This window comes from Chiroxiphia lanceolata, chromosome 25 (assembly GCF_009829145.1).
Source record: "Chiroxiphia lanceolata isolate bChiLan1 chromosome 25, bChiLan1.pri, whole genome shotgun sequence".
NCBI lineage: Eukaryota > Metazoa > Chordata > Aves > Passeriformes > Pipridae > Chiroxiphia > Chiroxiphia lanceolata.
The window spans coordinates 3929476-3944225 of record NC_045661.1 but is presented as its reverse complement, the minus strand read 5'-3'; the positions used below and the strand labels follow the sequence as shown (position 1 = coordinate 3944225).

At 57.8% G+C, this 14750-nt stretch overlaps 1 protein-coding gene across 3 annotated transcripts; it reads left to right on the top strand.

Annotated features, from left to right (window-relative positions):
• The first annotated feature begins 4518 nt into the window (after positions 1 to 4518).
• Positions 4519 to 13519, top strand: PPM1J (protein phosphatase, Mg2+/Mn2+ dependent 1J). 3 transcript variants are annotated; one of them, XM_032710954.1, is made up of 10 exons: positions 4519 to 4775; positions 6029 to 6155; positions 6672 to 6983; positions 7456 to 7568; positions 9108 to 9192; positions 10728 to 10846; positions 11023 to 11086; positions 11262 to 11369; positions 11498 to 11649; positions 11904 to 13519. In XM_032710954.1, the coding sequence occupies exons 1-10, from the start codon at positions 4519 to 4521 to the stop codon at positions 12049 to 12051; spliced, it is 1485 nt and encodes a 494-aa protein (XP_032566845.1). In that variant the 3' UTR covers positions 12052 to 13519. The 3 variants fall into 3 exon arrangements, with proteins under 3 accessions (XP_032566845.1, XP_032566846.1, XP_032566847.1); XM_032710955.1 differs by lacking the exon at positions 11904 to 13519 and adding an exon at positions 11787 to 11903; XM_032710956.1 differs by lacking the exon at positions 4519 to 4775 and adding an exon at positions 5612 to 5661 and having other exon boundaries at positions 11904 to 12051.
• Positions 13520 to 14750: the final 1231 nt, after the last annotated feature.

Below are 14750 nucleotides of genomic sequence, written 5' to 3'. Positions count from 1 at the left end.
ACTCTCTTCTCTGGCTGTGATTTCAAGGATGGAGGGACCCAAGTTTTTAGTAACCATGAAAAGATAAATTTGGCAAGGAAAGGAACATCACTAGAAAATCTCAGCAATGGTTCCTGATGAATCCTTAGTGAGGGATCCTGCTCCCATGCAAGAAATCGTTTCCCCTTAGACCAGGTGTCTGTCACATGCCTGGAACCCTTCTGTGCCCTCCAGATGAAGAAAACTCATGGATTGGGGCTTGGGGTACAAGGCAAGTGTTTGGGGCAGATGGTTATGCAAAAGCAGGTGGACACACCAGAAGACTTCAAATCCTCAGTGCAATCAACTTATCTGCAGCTGCTAATAGGCAGAGGCATCCAAATTATTTTATTAAAGTGAGAAAAATCAGAACTGACATTTTATCACGCCCTCTTTTCAGTGGGGCTCTGAATTCAGGTTCAGGTTTATTTACCCCCTTCCTCTGAGGAGGCCCCGGCGCCTCCAGGCTGTCTCAGCACCAAGCACCCAGCTCTGAGGGTTTTGTTCCCTTTTCAGAAGACTCTGCTGACAACAGGGAATTTCAGTGCAGATTCCCAGCCTGCCAACACGGCAGCCCAGGAGGGAGGATCTCCCAGGAGCCTGGGCACTGCTGCACAGGCAGGGAGCAGTCCTGCTCCTTTCACCCTCCAAGATGTGGGTCTGAGCTCACCACCTGAAAAATAAGTTCCCCAAAGGCTCCACAAATTCTGAATAGCCTTGTTATCACACACTTATTATTGTCCTTCTGTATTTCTACTGTCAGGTGATGTTATATGGGACCAGGAGCTCCTGAAGACTTTGAGAGCAGAATTAAGAATGAAGATCCCCTGGGAGATGTGCAAGGGGTACGGAAGATTTTGAAGCAGCAGAGGAGGAAAAGCCAAATGATCCAAGGAGGTTAACGTGCCGCCCTCCCTCTGCTCTGCAGCAGGGAGAGCAGAGGGTAAAACCCTCTGGGAATCTGCACCAAATCCAGGTCATCTGCTCTGCAAAACACTGAGGCATTACCTGCAGAGAGGTCACACAGTACCCGGAGCAGCAACGCTCCAAAGGCTTCTCTGCACTCCAGCAGAAGCAGACAGGGAATAAAGATGTGTGGCTGCAATCAAATTATCCCTTCAAAGAAATAACAATAAATTCCGAACTTCCCAATTACAGGGGACAGGCAAACCTTGGAAACCATTAAGAGCTGCTTCTTCTGCTGATGAATTATCCAGAGTGCACAGAGCTATTTGCTGAGCTTCACTGTATTACACTAATTATAAATTAATATATTGCTCATTACACAGTCAGGCTGTACAGTCAACTAATGCACTGCTGCAAAGAGCCCGTTTTAAAACATCCTCTGGTACTTTTATGATCTAGATGTTTAATTTACTTCTGTTCTGCCTTAAATGCCACCAACATGTCATTCTTCCACAAAGAAATATCCTTGGCTCCATCCTACCTCCTTTTGGGCTCAGCAACATAGATGAAGGATGAAACTTAGAAAGGCTTTTCCAATGCTAAGCAGTTGCATGAGAAATTAAGCAAAACAGCATAACTTAAGACTAATTCCTGTGTTAGTAGTTTTTAAATCACTGTTTACCATGGCAGCAGGCTGGCAGGTGATTACTGGCACTGGTGCCAGTGCTCCCCATGGACACGTGGCTGCTGCCCTGCTCAGCTCAGCTCCTCTTGCCCTGCCCAGACACAGGTAGAAGCAGCAGAAGGGCTGCTCTTCTCAAAGAAAATGGGTTTCTGAAAGTAATTTAAATCCCTGCTTCTTTGAAATAAAGCTTTTCATTTAAAGGGGGCTTTGGAAAATTGTTCCTCCAGTTCCCCCGCAGAAATTAAAAGGAGTTATTTTCATTATCCGTTTTCACGAGGCTTGGTCCAGAAGCAAAGATGATGTCATAACCTTACATCTCCTCCCTTCTGCATAGGCAAACCCTCAGCTGTTAAGGAGGGAAGGGAGAATATGGGAATTCCTGCTCCCCCTGGAGCTGTGGGGCAGGGAGGCATTGGCTGAAGAAGAGGAGGAAATACCCACGTCCAGGTCCATCAGAAACGCTCAGATGATGCTGAGCTACAGAGAATCCTCGGATTTAGATCAGCCTGAGGAATCCCACCAGCTCTGGGGGCTGCAGGAGAAAGTCTCCCTGGCTTTGCAGCCACTTGAGGAGTGTTGCTGCTGAAACAGTGCTATTGAAGGATCACTTGGAGCTGTGCCCATGTAAAGTGAGTGCCTGAACCTCCCTGTTCAGGGAGGCAGGGTGAGATGGGCTGGCATGGGAAGCATGAGCATCCCAGGCAGGACTCCCAGAGGGATGGGAAGAGCGAAGGGCAGAGCTGCTGGCATCCAAAGTGGTCATTTACTGGCACTGGTCTCCCCACACTCTTAGTCTGACTCAGTCATCTGCATCCCCAGGCCTTGTGCCAGGCAGCCTTGTGAAGGGGAGCACCAGCCTCACAGACAAGGAGGAACCTTCACATGGAGCTGGCAGGTAAGATGAATAGGAGGAAACGGAGCCCTCTTTCTTGGAAAACAGTTGTTAGCACTGCATTGTTTCAGGGAGGCTTCCTGCAGAGTGTTTACATGTCAGACCATTCTCTCAGTTCGTGCTCAGTGTAACGGAAACAACAAATATCAAACAGGGTCAGAGAAGTCATTCTGGAAACTGCCATTTCCTTCTTTCCAAGGAAAGCATCCTGGTGACTCAGCAGGACAGGGCAGATTGGTGGTCCCACAGAGGGGAGACACATTCCCCGGAGAATCCCATGATTTTCAGCCTTAATAACACAAGAATTAGTGCACTCAGAGTATCTGAGAGCTTCCCTGTGTAACCAGCAGCAAGATGGGGATGAGGGGGAAGGAGCTGAGGAAAGGACTCAGGGCTGCTGGAGAGGCAGCAGAGGGCTGCTGGCCTCAGACTGGAGAGGTCGTGTTGGAAGGGACTTTAAAGGTCACCTAGTTCCAACACCACCCCCTTCAGGTCCTGAAGGGTTCAGAAAGAGCTTAAAAGGGTACTGAAGACCTTAAAGTTTGGGATTAGAAGATGGGAATACAGGGAGTACTGAACAACTTCTACAGTGTGATCCTAATAGTCTGGTACAGTTTGAAGAGCTCTGGCTGAAGATGGCTAAAGCCTAGAGGGCTCAACAGAGCTGCTTCTGCTCAGAACTTACAGTGCAAAAGCCCTGCGTGGACAGGAATAAGTGGTTCCTCTGTGGTGCTCAGAGCACTGGGGCACACAAAGTGTAAGAAACAGCCTCAATTTTACTTTAGAGCAGGCAAGTACTGAGTTTTTTCAGCAGGTTTTTTTTTTTTTTTTTTTGCTGTCACAGGAGCCCAGAAGGCAGGGAGGTGCTGAGGTCAGGCTGTGAGAGCGATGGTGTTTACGCTGCCGGCTCTTCCCCTCCCAGCCAGGGAGGATGTGTTGTTCTGGGTCAGCTAAATCCGCATCCTGCTCACGCTGGAGCGCAGCATCCTGGGTGAAAGGGAGGGAGGGAGAGGTTCAGCTCTGAGCCCTCTCACGGTACCTCCCCGCTCCTCCGCAGGCTGCTGGTTATTAATAGCCCGGCATGGCCGCGCGTGGGCTGATGAGCGCAGGGGGGGTGACAAAGCGCCCGGCGCTGGACGGGGATGTTGTACCGGAGTAGGTGGCTCTGCGGGAGCCCTGGGACGATCCAGCCGGGAAACCCACCTGCGAGGGGAGCCAGCCACGCGTGGGCAGGGCGAGCCTGTGCCCCCGCAGCCGCACCTCCAGCCGGGAAAAAAAGACTTTCCCGGAGCCTTTGCTGCGCAGCGATGGCTCGTGTCCCCGGTGCTTCCAGCGGGATGCCCGGTCCCTCCCCGGGGGGAGCTCGCCCTCCGCCCGGCTGCGGAATAACGGCGTGGGAGTCATTCCCAGGGAGGGCTCGACCTCCTCCCGGCTGCGGGAAAACGGCGGGGGGATTCCCAGGGAGGGCTCGTTCTCTCGTTCTCCGCCTGCTGAGGGGTAGAGGCGGGGGGTGTGTGTGTGTCCCGCTCGCCCTCTTCTCGGCTGCGGGATAACGGCGGAGAGGGATCATTCCATTCTCCAGGAGGGCTCTCCCTCCTCCCGGCTGTGGGATAACGGCGGAGGGGGATCATTCCATTCCCCAGGAGGGCTCTCCCTCCTCCCGGCTGTGGGATAACGGCGGAGGGGGATCATTCCATTCCCCGGGAGGGCTCTCTCCCCTCCCGGCTGTGGGATAACGGCGGAGGGGGATCATTCCATTCCCCGGGAGGGCTCTCCCCCCTCCCGACTGCGGGATAACGGCGGGGGCGGGTGTCATTCCCCGGGAGGGCTCTCCCCCCTCCCGACTGCGGGATGACGGCGGGCGATGCGCGTACGCGCTGCGGCGCTGAGCTGCCGCGCCTGGTGTCCCCCCCCCCCCGCACCGCACCGCACCGCACCGCGGCGGGGCGGGAGGCGGGGCGGGGCGGCGGGCTCGGCTCGGCCCCGCTGGGCTCGGTTTGGCCCCGCTCGGCTCGGGATGCTGCTGCGGGTGCGCGCCGCCGTGGCGCAGCTGGCGGCGGGGCTGGGCGCGGGGGCGGGCGCGCAGCCCCCCGCCGAGCCCCGGGGCGGCGGGGCCGGGAGCGGGGCATCGCCGCCCGCGGCCGCGTTCTGCCGGCCGGCCTTCCTCCAGCTGACGCCCGAGGAGCTGCGCCGCGCCGACGATCACACCGGGCGGGCCGTGCAGAGCCCCCGCGACGGCCGCCGCCGCCTGCCCTGGAGGACGGGATACGCCGAGTAAGGACCGGGACTGGGAGCGGGACTGGGACTGGGAGCGGCACCGGAGGCGGTTTGCAGCCCGAGGAGGGCGAGGTGGCACCGCTCGGCACCGGAGCGGGGGCCCTGGGGACAAAAGTGGGTCGCGACGCGCGGTGAGCTGTGTGTGTCCCTTTTCCAGCAGCGCTGTGGATGCCCGCGGTGGGAGAGCATCGGCGGGGCGCTGTGCTCTCACCCATCCCCCGGGGGGGGTGGTTCAGGACTCTTCTGTCCTTTTCTGTTTTCTGCACTTTTCGCGCAACGCGCGGTGTCACCGATGGGGAACTGACACCGAGGGCGAAGGAGCTGCGGCGGCTCTGGCAGGACTCGAGGGGGAGCAGGGAGCTGGGGCCTTTCCCTTGGGAGAGGGACTGATTGCGACTTCCCCTTCAAGGGTCTGATTCTCTCCTCCTTTCACTCGCTGCGAGTTTCACCCCTAACAGAAAGCAGGTGGGGAAGGTCAGGGTTTGAGGGCTTTTGCCGCTCAGTGCTGTCAGCCCAGTCCTGCACCCCTTCCTTAAGCTGATCTTCCCGATACCCTGGAGAGCTTTTTGAGATGTTAATTTGCCCCAGGAGATACTGGGGTAGGAGTACCCAGAGCAAAAACTACCCTTTTCGGTCTCCCAAGACTTCTTTCTGCAAACTACTTGAAAAGTCTGTGCCCTAAGCACAGTCACCCTGTTGTGCATATTTACAGCTTCCTCCCTTGAGCAGGTTCTGCAATCTAGACCTGAATCTGCTGTGTCAGCACAGGCTGGGAAAAGTCAGTGTGAATCTCTTTGCAAAAGTCCTGCTGGTTTCGTCATCGTCACCTTCTCCCCTCCTTCCCAGAGGTCCCTGCTCCCTCCCTAGAAGAGATGGGATGTGGGTGAGGCTGTGATCCTGCCCATGAGTCCTGGATGGGGGAGTGTGTGTGAGGCTGGTTCAGGTTTTTGGGCAACTGCTTGTGGCAGCAAACACAGCTTGTTTTTGGTCACCTCCCTTGGTGGGTGCCCAGACAACTGCTCCTCCCTGGACCCCGCTGTGGGTGGGACCCAGTACTGCTGCTGGCCCCAGATCAACCCACACAACTGCTCTGGGACAGCTGGGACAGGACAGGAGCACCTGTGGAGAGCATCCCCAGGGACACGGGGGCACGAGTGGAGGGTTGGGGGGGGATGAGATGCTACGGGGTGACCTTTGCTGGAACATGATGTGAAAAGAAAGAGCCTTTACACCTTGTTTCCTCCCGGCAGGGTGATAAATGCAGGGAAGAGCCAGCACAATGAGGACCAGGCGTGCTGCGAGGTGGTGTTTGTGGAGAGGAGGCCCAGCCCGAGGGGCCGGCTGATGTCCCGGGAGGGCGGCGGGGAGCTGGACGGGGTGAGAGCCGCGGAGGTGTGGCCAGGCAGGGACGCGACAGGGAGGGTGCCCGGCAGCAGGGCACGGGATGGAGCATGTGGGGATATGTGTGCCCTGGGGGTTCCCTTGGTTCCCAGACTGGCTGCCCCTGCTCCCTGCCAGCTTCTACCATCCTCCATCCCCATGGGACTGCCCCAGGGCTGGCTGGCCCAGGGAAACCACTGGCCCACGTGCCCCGGGGGGCTGCAGAGGTGGCTGCAGTGGTGGCCCCGCGGTGCCTCCCCTCTGGAGGAGCTGGCTGCTGGAGGAGTGCTGCTGGCAGAACGAGGTGTCTGATGCAGGGCTGGGCTCCAGCCAGGGACCAGCCATGCCCAGACACCCTTGGTCAGCTGCCCACGTTGCTCCTGCCCGCTCTGGGACCTGCGAGACCGAGGCAGGGCCTTGTGTCACTGTCAGCTGGTGGCCCCAGCTGCTCTGAATTCCCCGTCCCATCTGCTTCCTCCCAGGCTTGTTTAACCTTCCCTCTTCTCCCTGCAGGGCAGGAAGGGTTTTTATTTCCACTACTGGGCCCTGTTTGACGGCCATGCAGGCAGTGGTGCTGCTGTCATGGCATCTGAGAAGCTCCACGTGCACATCTGTGAGCAGCTCCGGGACCTCGTGGACATCCTACAGGACCCCTCCCCTCCTCCCATCTGCCTCCCACATGGCCCTGGGGATCCAACCCGGGTGTCAGTCGCAGAGGATGACGGGGAGGTCCCCAACGATGCTGTGCCACGGTTTCACCTGGAGAAAGCCGTGTCCCACGAGAGCCTGGTGATCGGCGCCATTGAGAACGCCTTCAAGCACATGGTGAGGAACCTCTGCCTGGGGGGGTCGTCCAGGGCATCCCTTTGCTGTCTGTGTCTGCATCAGCTTGTCCCCTCTGGCAAAAGGCAGCTCTGGAGCGAGGAGGGGGCTGGAGGGATGGTCTTGGAGAGGGCACTGTGACGCCCCATATTTTGGGGGTTCAGGACGCAGAGGCTTTGGAGCCCAGGCCTGTGTGGGTGCTGAGGGTTTTGTTGCACTTTGTTCCAGCAGTCCCTCCTGTTCCCCTCTTGTCTTGCTCTTTCTTGCCCACTCCACTGCCCCAGTGAAGTCACATTCCCAGCTGCCTCATGGGACCCCTGACCGCCCCAAACCCTACATCCACCCCTGAGCTCTGTGCAGAAACATACCCTGGCTGGCTGCTGCTCCCCATCTGGAGCTGAGCTGCTGCTGGAGCAGTTGGTATTATTTGAGGCCCCCCACCCACCCTGCCTGCAGCCACTCTCTGTCTCCACAGGACGACCAGATCGAGCGGGAGCGGGGGGCCCAGCACCTCGCTGGGGGCTGCTGTGCCCTGGCTGCCATCTACCTCATGGGCAAGTTCTACGTGGCCAACGCTGGTGACAGCAGGTACAGCCCCCCCAGGGCAGCCCTCACCTTTCTCCTGGTGATTGGGGAGCACTCTGGTAGAGCAGGGTGGTGCTGGAGGCCTGGCTGGTGAGGAGCACCCACCTCCATCCCTGCCTTGGGGAGGGCAGAGGTGGCAGGGCTGGGCAGAGCCTGCTGCATGCCTTGGGGACAATGTGCCCTGATGTGATCTCTGTGTTTGCCTGGTGCACAGGTAGGGCTGCAGAATCACCTCCCAAAATCTGGGACTTGCTCCCTTCCTTCCCAACAGCATCCTGTCTGCTTTCCCAGATGGCTCTGGATCACACCACAGCCCCTGCTGCTGGTGCTGACCCAGGCTGCAAGCTGGGGAGTGAAAATTACCCTCAGCAAAGCTTTCAAAAATCTGCAAGAAGTCGTTTTAGGGCACATGTCACACCAGTGACCTGTTTTGGGAGAAGGGCATGCAAATCTGTGTGCAGACAAGTGAAGTGGGAGCTGGGAGCTCAAGAATTTTGACTGCCACGTGCATTTCCTGGAGTGGGTTACACACCTGGGTGTGCTCATATCCCCAGGCAGTGGCAGGAAGGCAGGTCCACCTTATGGTGAGGGTGAAGCTGGTTTGAATTGCCCTGTATTAATCACAGGATCACAGAATGGGTTGGGTTGGAAGGGACCTTAAACTAGACCAGGTTGCTCCAAGCCCTGTCCAACCTGGCCTCGAACACTCCCAGGGAGGGGGAATCCACAGCTTCTCTGGGTATTTACTGCAGGTTACCTTGTCCTCAGCAGTGTCAGGCCAGCAAATACAAGCTCTGGTCGGTTTTCTGAGGCTGGACGTGCTTCCAGCTCTGGGACAGAGGACAAGGAGATCCTTCATGCCTCTGCTTTTGGGTGCAGGCCCCCTCCATGGCAGCAGCAGACAGGCACCAGCTGTGCAGGATGGCAGCGTGCATGGGGTCCTGAGGCTGTAACTGTGCTTCTGGGCGAGGGTCTGTGTTCTCTCCTCGGGCATCAGACACTGCCAGAGCTGGGACAGCAGGTGGGACAGATCCTCGAGCCCCCCACGATATCCAGAAACATCTCATAATCAGACTTTTATGTTATTTTAACACATCAAACCATCAGAGCAGCCCCAGCAGTGAGTGACAGTGCAGTGTGGGTGAGACATGTGCACCCACGTCCTGCTACAGGTGATTTCTGCCCCTCCCGTGTGCTGGAGGGGCAGCACCACAAAAGGAGGGTGCCCCACCTTTGTGCTGCTCCTTCTCTGACCATATCCTGTCCTTTGGTTTGCTCTGCTTCATTCCCCTCTGCCCCATGCTTCTCTCCCATTTTCCCTTCCTCCCTGCCCCTGTCCTGTGCAGGGGGGAGGGATGCCATGCCCTGCCCAGGGGGACACTGGAGCCAGGAAGCAGCTCCCAGCTCAGGCTGGGAAGAGGGCAGGCAGAGCAGGGCGAGGGGTTGCACCACTCTTGGGATCAGCCCTTGAGGGCTGGGCTCAGCTCCCCACCATGTCTCCTCTTCTCCTCTCTAATCTCATCCTTCCATGTTTCATTGCAGGGCCATTATCATCCGTAACGGGGAAATCATTCCAATGTCCAGGGAGTTTACTCCAGAGACAGAGAGGCAGAGGCTGCAGTTTTTAGTAAGAAAGACCTTTCTTTTAACCTCATTCCTGCTGAACCACCTCCTGGTCCCTTCCCAGCCCCCCCACTCTGCCTGCTGGGCTGCTGCCATGGTGGGGCCCTGGAGCTAAAGGAGCCCCGTGGCTGGGACCTGCTGATGGCATTTATCCATCCCAGCCTGCTCACTGGGATGAGGAGAGGCTCTGGGATGCAGGGAGCTGGCATGGGGGCATCTCGTGGCTGGCAGAGCCCTGGTTTGCTGCAGGGTCAGTGTGAGGGGCTGTGACTGCAAGCCTGGCCTAGCCAGGAGCTGGAGATCCCGGGCTTTTGGCGTGGGGCCGGATCGGGACGGTCACATGGAGCCAGTTTGGTCCATCTTGCCCTGCTCCTGCCCAGGGGACAGGGAGCATCCCCTGCCCGAGCTGCTGTGACCAGGAGGAGTGTGGCTCTGCTCCCTCCACCCGCTGTACCCCCTCCCACGGTCACAGGAGTCACAGTGCTCCTGCTGAGTCCTACTTTCTTCCCTGGCTGCTCCCTGAGGAGTCAGAGCTGACGTGTGCCAGCGGGTTTCTGGCTTGCTCCCTGTCCCTGTCCTGGACAAACCCTCCAGTGCCACCCAGGGAGACTTTTTAAGGTTATAAAGACCTCTCTGAGGGCAGCAGAGGGGAGGAGGCGTTTGTGTTGGAGAAGGTCTTGCTGGATGTGATTTCCTGGCTTGCAACGTACTTGGAAAAACACTGAGGCGTTTTTTCTTGAATCTATTTTTGAATGACCAAGAGGAGGAAACTGGTGTGAGTGGGATCCTCTCCAGCTGGCTGTGAGGGGCAGGGCACAGGCTGGGGACAGGCACATGGTGCTCTGCCACATGATGCCCAGGCTGTGGTCAGGGCTCCTCTGGAGTGGGATGGGGGTCTCCATGCCTCTGCACCAAACCCCCTCCACGCCGTCTTCCCAAAGGATCTCCTCCTCTCTTTTGGCTCTTTCTTTCCCCATCTGCATTTTCCAGCTCTCCCTGTTCCTGGTCCCCTGCACGCTGTGCTCCAGGAGGGCTTGGGGCTGCCATGGAAAGGGCTCTGTGCTGCTCTTTGTCCCTTTTCATGGCTGCAGCCGGGACACTGGTTTGGAAAAGACCCATCCCTCTTTTCCTTGGCGAGTGCCATGCCCTGTGCTGAGCCTGGCATCCTGGGGGGTTTGCAGCTGTGGCTCCTCCTGGGCAAATTCCAGCTTCTCCTGGAATTTGCTAGGTTTTGGTTCCTTCTGGAGATCCTTATTTGCCAAAACTTCACCTTCTTTGCAAAAGCTTCACCTTTTTGCTGGGTGCTGGCACGGCTGTCCCCAGCCCCGGGGACTGCTCCACTCCCTTTGGGTGAGCACAGGTGGGTGGTTTGAAGCTGCTTTATCAGCACCTGTTAAAGTTGCTTCAGAGCAGAGGATTCCACCGTGGAATGGCAAAGCTGAGGTCCCAGTGGGCTGGTGGGTCCCACGTCTGGGCAGAGCTGGATCCACAGATCCCACTCTCCCAGCCCCAAGGCTGAGCTGCCCCTTCTTCCCACAGGCACTGCTGAGGCCTGAGCTGCTGGGGAAGGAATTCACCCACCTGGAGTTCCCCCGCAGGATCCAGCCCAAGGAGCTGGGGAAGAAGATGCTGTACAGGGACCAGAACATGAATGGCTGGTAACCCCCAATCCGCTGGTGGCACTGGGGTCCTGCTGAGGTGGCTGCCCAGCTCCAGCATCCCATTCCACAGGGCAGGAGGCTCTGGCATGCTGGGTGCCCAGGCCCTGAGCAAGCAGGGGAGGTGCTGGAAGCCTTCACTTGCTGACACCTTGTCTTTGGCTTGTTTTAACCAGGGCTTACAAAAAGATAGAAGAGGATGACCTGAAGTTTCCACTTATCTACGGGGAAGGCAAAAAGGTGAAGTGCTGTGGCAGGAGTTGGGGGTGGGTGTTGCTTCCCACCTGCCCTCAGTGATTTGGGGGTTTCAGGCTTGGTTTTGGTAGTGCTGCCATCGCTCCAATGCCACCAGTTCTCAGCTGGGAATGGAGGTGGAGATGAAACAAAGTTCTCTTTTGATTCCAACGTCCTGCAGGCTCGGATGATGGCCACAATCGGGGTCACACGGGGCCTGGGAGACCACGACCTCAAGGTGTTCAGCTCCAACATCCACATCAAGCCTTTCCTGTCCTGCTTCCCGGAGGTAAGCCTGGCTTCCAGCACCCAGGGGTTCCTGCAGCAGCCTGACAGATCCATGGTGTGCCCAGTGCAGTGGGAGCCTCCTCTGCCTCTCTGCCCCTCACCCTCCCATCTTGCCCCACTGCTTGCCAGGTCAGGGTTTACGACCTCACACAGTACGAGCACTGCCCCGACGACGTTCTGGTCCTGGGCACCGACGGGCTCTGGGATGTCACCAACGACAAGGAGGTGGCTGGTGTGGTGATGGAGGTGCTGACGAGCTACGAGCCCAACGACCCCTGCAGGTGAGCTGTGAGCGGGCAGGGGGATGAGCATTCCAACACCTCCCCTTGGCCTGGCTCTTCGGAGCAGTGTTGTGGCCGTGCATCCTTCTGGGCTCCACACACGCAGTGCTCCCCTGGATGTGCCTGTCTGAGCTCAGATCTCTCCAAGGGACCCTTCCCTGCCCCTCGAGCTGCTCCAGCTTCTCCTTCCTTGCCAGGACGCTGCATCAGGGGCTCTGGGGTGGCTGCTGAGCCGTGCTCTGCTGTGCCCCCAGGTACACCATGGTGGCCCAGGAGCTGGTGGTGCGGTCCCGGGGGGTGCTGAAGGAGCGGGGCTGGCGGCTGGCCAACGACAAGCTGGGCTCTGGCGATGACATCTCCGTCTTCGTGATCCCTCTGGGTGGCCCGGGCAACTACACGTGATGCCCGGAGAGCCCGGGGCTCGCCTTGCCTGGGTGGAGGTGAACGGGACACTGGCACTGCCTCAGGGCCACCTCTCCCTCAAGCACTTTTTTCCTGAGCCGACCACGAGAAGAGTAAGAAACCTGGAGCCTCAGTCTGTGCCCCTGTCCAGAGCATCCCCTCCACCTGCTTGCATCCCAGCCCCAGGTGGAGGTGGAGAGGCCTTGGATGGAGAGTGAAGACTGGGGTTGAGGGATGTTTTTGTGCTGCTACTTTCTCAATGCTGTGAAAAGTCTGAAGGCTCCCTGAGTCCTCAGCGTGTTCTTTGCCCCTCGCCCTGGCTGTGCTGGTTCCAGCCCTGTGTGATGGCTGTGGGGCTGGTGGAGCACTTGTACCTGCTGCAGTCACCTCCTGTCCCCTGCCCTGTGACCTTGGGACACTGAAGCTGCTGTTGGGGCTGGGCACTGGGGCTTGGATGGGATGTGGATGAGGGTGAAGCCCCACTGGCAGCTGGGTGATGCTCAGCCCAGCACAAATCCAATTGGGGGTGGTGTGGCGGTGAGTGAGCCCCACCATGGCCATCCCAGCTTTGTGCTCCCAATTTCCAACCCCTCACACCTCTGTTCCAGTCACATACCTTGTCTCAGTCTCTGGTTTGGGAGGATGGAGCAGTGACCAAGCCCTGCCGTGCACCCAGAGCCCCGGAGAGGGATGAGCCATTGCACTGGCACTGGCTGTGCCACAGGTTCTGCCCCCCCCCACCTTCCCATGCCTTGGATCACTGCTGTGCTTCTAGAGCCAGTTATGTATTGACTGGAGAGCTGAGCTGGAAAGCATCTAAATCCTTTCTTGGTGTGGGGAGTCTATGAATGTATGTCCATATTTTTGAGTGGTTCTGAATTAGCAGCCGCACACAGAGCAGCCCTATTCAGGCGAGCTTAACAGCTTAACTGCGCGCTGTGGATCTGCTTAGCCCGGGGCTGGGAACCCACAATAAAAGCAGCTTGGTGTGACCAGGGTGGGGGCAGACAGCTCCCTCCCTTTCTTAATAATCTCAAAACTGTTGTAGGGCGGAGCGGGAGCAGTTGATCTCTGCGCAGGATCTTTGCATCACACAGATCTCCCCCCGGGGCATCCATTTCCCGCACCTCTGCAGAGTGTTTTATCCTCCCAAACTGTGAGGGATTGTCCCATCCTGGCAGCGTGGAGGTGGGAAGAGCTGGGCCATGGTTCCTTGTTTGGCAAAGGCTCTGTGGCACCGGGAGTTTGTGTCCTGTCACTGGGCACGGACAGCTCTTGTAAGGTGTCACCTCCGATGAATGTTTGTCTCCTGTAACCAGTGAGATGTAAATAAACTGGGTGCACTTAATGGGAGGTGGAAGTGATCCAGTGAGATTTGAACCTGTTGGCATCCATGCTGAAGGGAGCAGGGAGTGGTACCGGGGCCAGGAGCCTGTCCTTGCGTAGCACTGTGTGTTTAAATAAAGGTTTTGCCACTTGCAGTCCCCGCTCCAAAGTCTTTCTATGCAGAGCTCCTGCAAAGAAGACTTACCTAAAAGCCAATTAGCTCTGATTAATTTATGTAGGCAGGCAAATAGGCCCAGGCAGAGCCATGTGAGCTGCTGTCCCTCTGCCCTTGGCACTGGTCAGAGCCCATGGAGTGTCCTTCTGTCGCCAGTCTCTGTGTGGTGCTGCCTGGGGCTTCTCAGCTCCCTGGCTCTGGCTGGGAGGCAGTGGCCATGGCCAGTCTGGTGGGAATGGGAACATTACACAGGGAATGGAGGGATGGAAAGGATGATGGTTTTCCTGTCTGTGGGGGAGGGAGCAGGGTGGGCTGTGGATGGAGGCACAACCTGGCAGGTCGAGGCTCCCAGGAATGTGACTGTCCCTCTCTGGGAGTTCAGGCACTCCAGCAGCAGCTATCTCTGCCTCGAGGGTGGGCTGCCTGCTGGAAGCATCCCTGCTGCTTCACATCCCTCTGACAGCCATCCAGTACCCCTGGTGCTCCTGATGCTCCCTCCACTCTTGTTTGCACAGCCCTGTTCCCCTGGCACGATGCTTTTCGTGCTGGTGGCTGAGAACTGGCTCTGCTTTTCCAGGTCACTGCCTGAGAGCTGCTGGATAAGGCAAGGAGGCAGAGGCTGCATTTAAAGCTTCCTCTGTGGTTCCCTTTTTTACTAAGGAAACATTTCCTTTGGAACCAGCTCCTGGCCTGGGGCTTGATAAATTAAGAAAAATTGTCTTCAAGTCCTTAAAATAGCAGCAGTTTATGAGCCTGGGTATGGGCCAGGCCCCTGGGGCTGCCTCTCCCTGGCTCAGGGACAGAGACTCTGCCCTGCAGCTGGGATGTTGGGGGGGGAGCAGCTCCTTCCTGACAAACTCTGGTGGGCATGGGGAGCCAGAGCCCTGGCCAGCAGCACTGGGGTCACCTCAATGCGGGGCCTGACATGTCACAGCCCCCTCTGCCAGTGCCCCAGTGGAGGGGACAGAGACCCTGGGGACAGGGCTCGACCTTCAGCCACCTCTGTGTCTGTCATGGTGGGAAGGGGGGTGTCCCTCGAGGAGTGAGGGGGTTCCTGGACAGCACCTGGGGATGGATGTGAGAGGGCTGTGATGGGGTTTGGCTGCTGGTGCCTGCTGGGATCAGCCTTCCCTGGCAGAGCAAACTGGCTGGCACTGCCTCTGGGGGGCTGCCACAAATAAGGCACAGAGGGGGGAAG

Excerpts from the sequence above, each read along its gene's own strand:
- PPM1J (XM_032710954.1), top strand. The coding sequence starts at position 4,519 with ATGCTGCTGCGGGTGCGCGCCGCCGTGGCGCAGCTGGCGGCGGGGCTG. Across the intron at positions 10,847-11,022 it reads GACCAGAACATGAATGGCTG|GGCTTACAAAAAGATAGAAG; the intron begins GTAACCCCCAAT and ends TGTTTTAACCAG. Across the intron at positions 11,087-11,261 it reads TCTACGGGGAAGGCAAAAAG|GCTCGGATGATGGCCACAAT; the intron begins GTGAAGTGCTGT and ends AACGTCCTGCAG.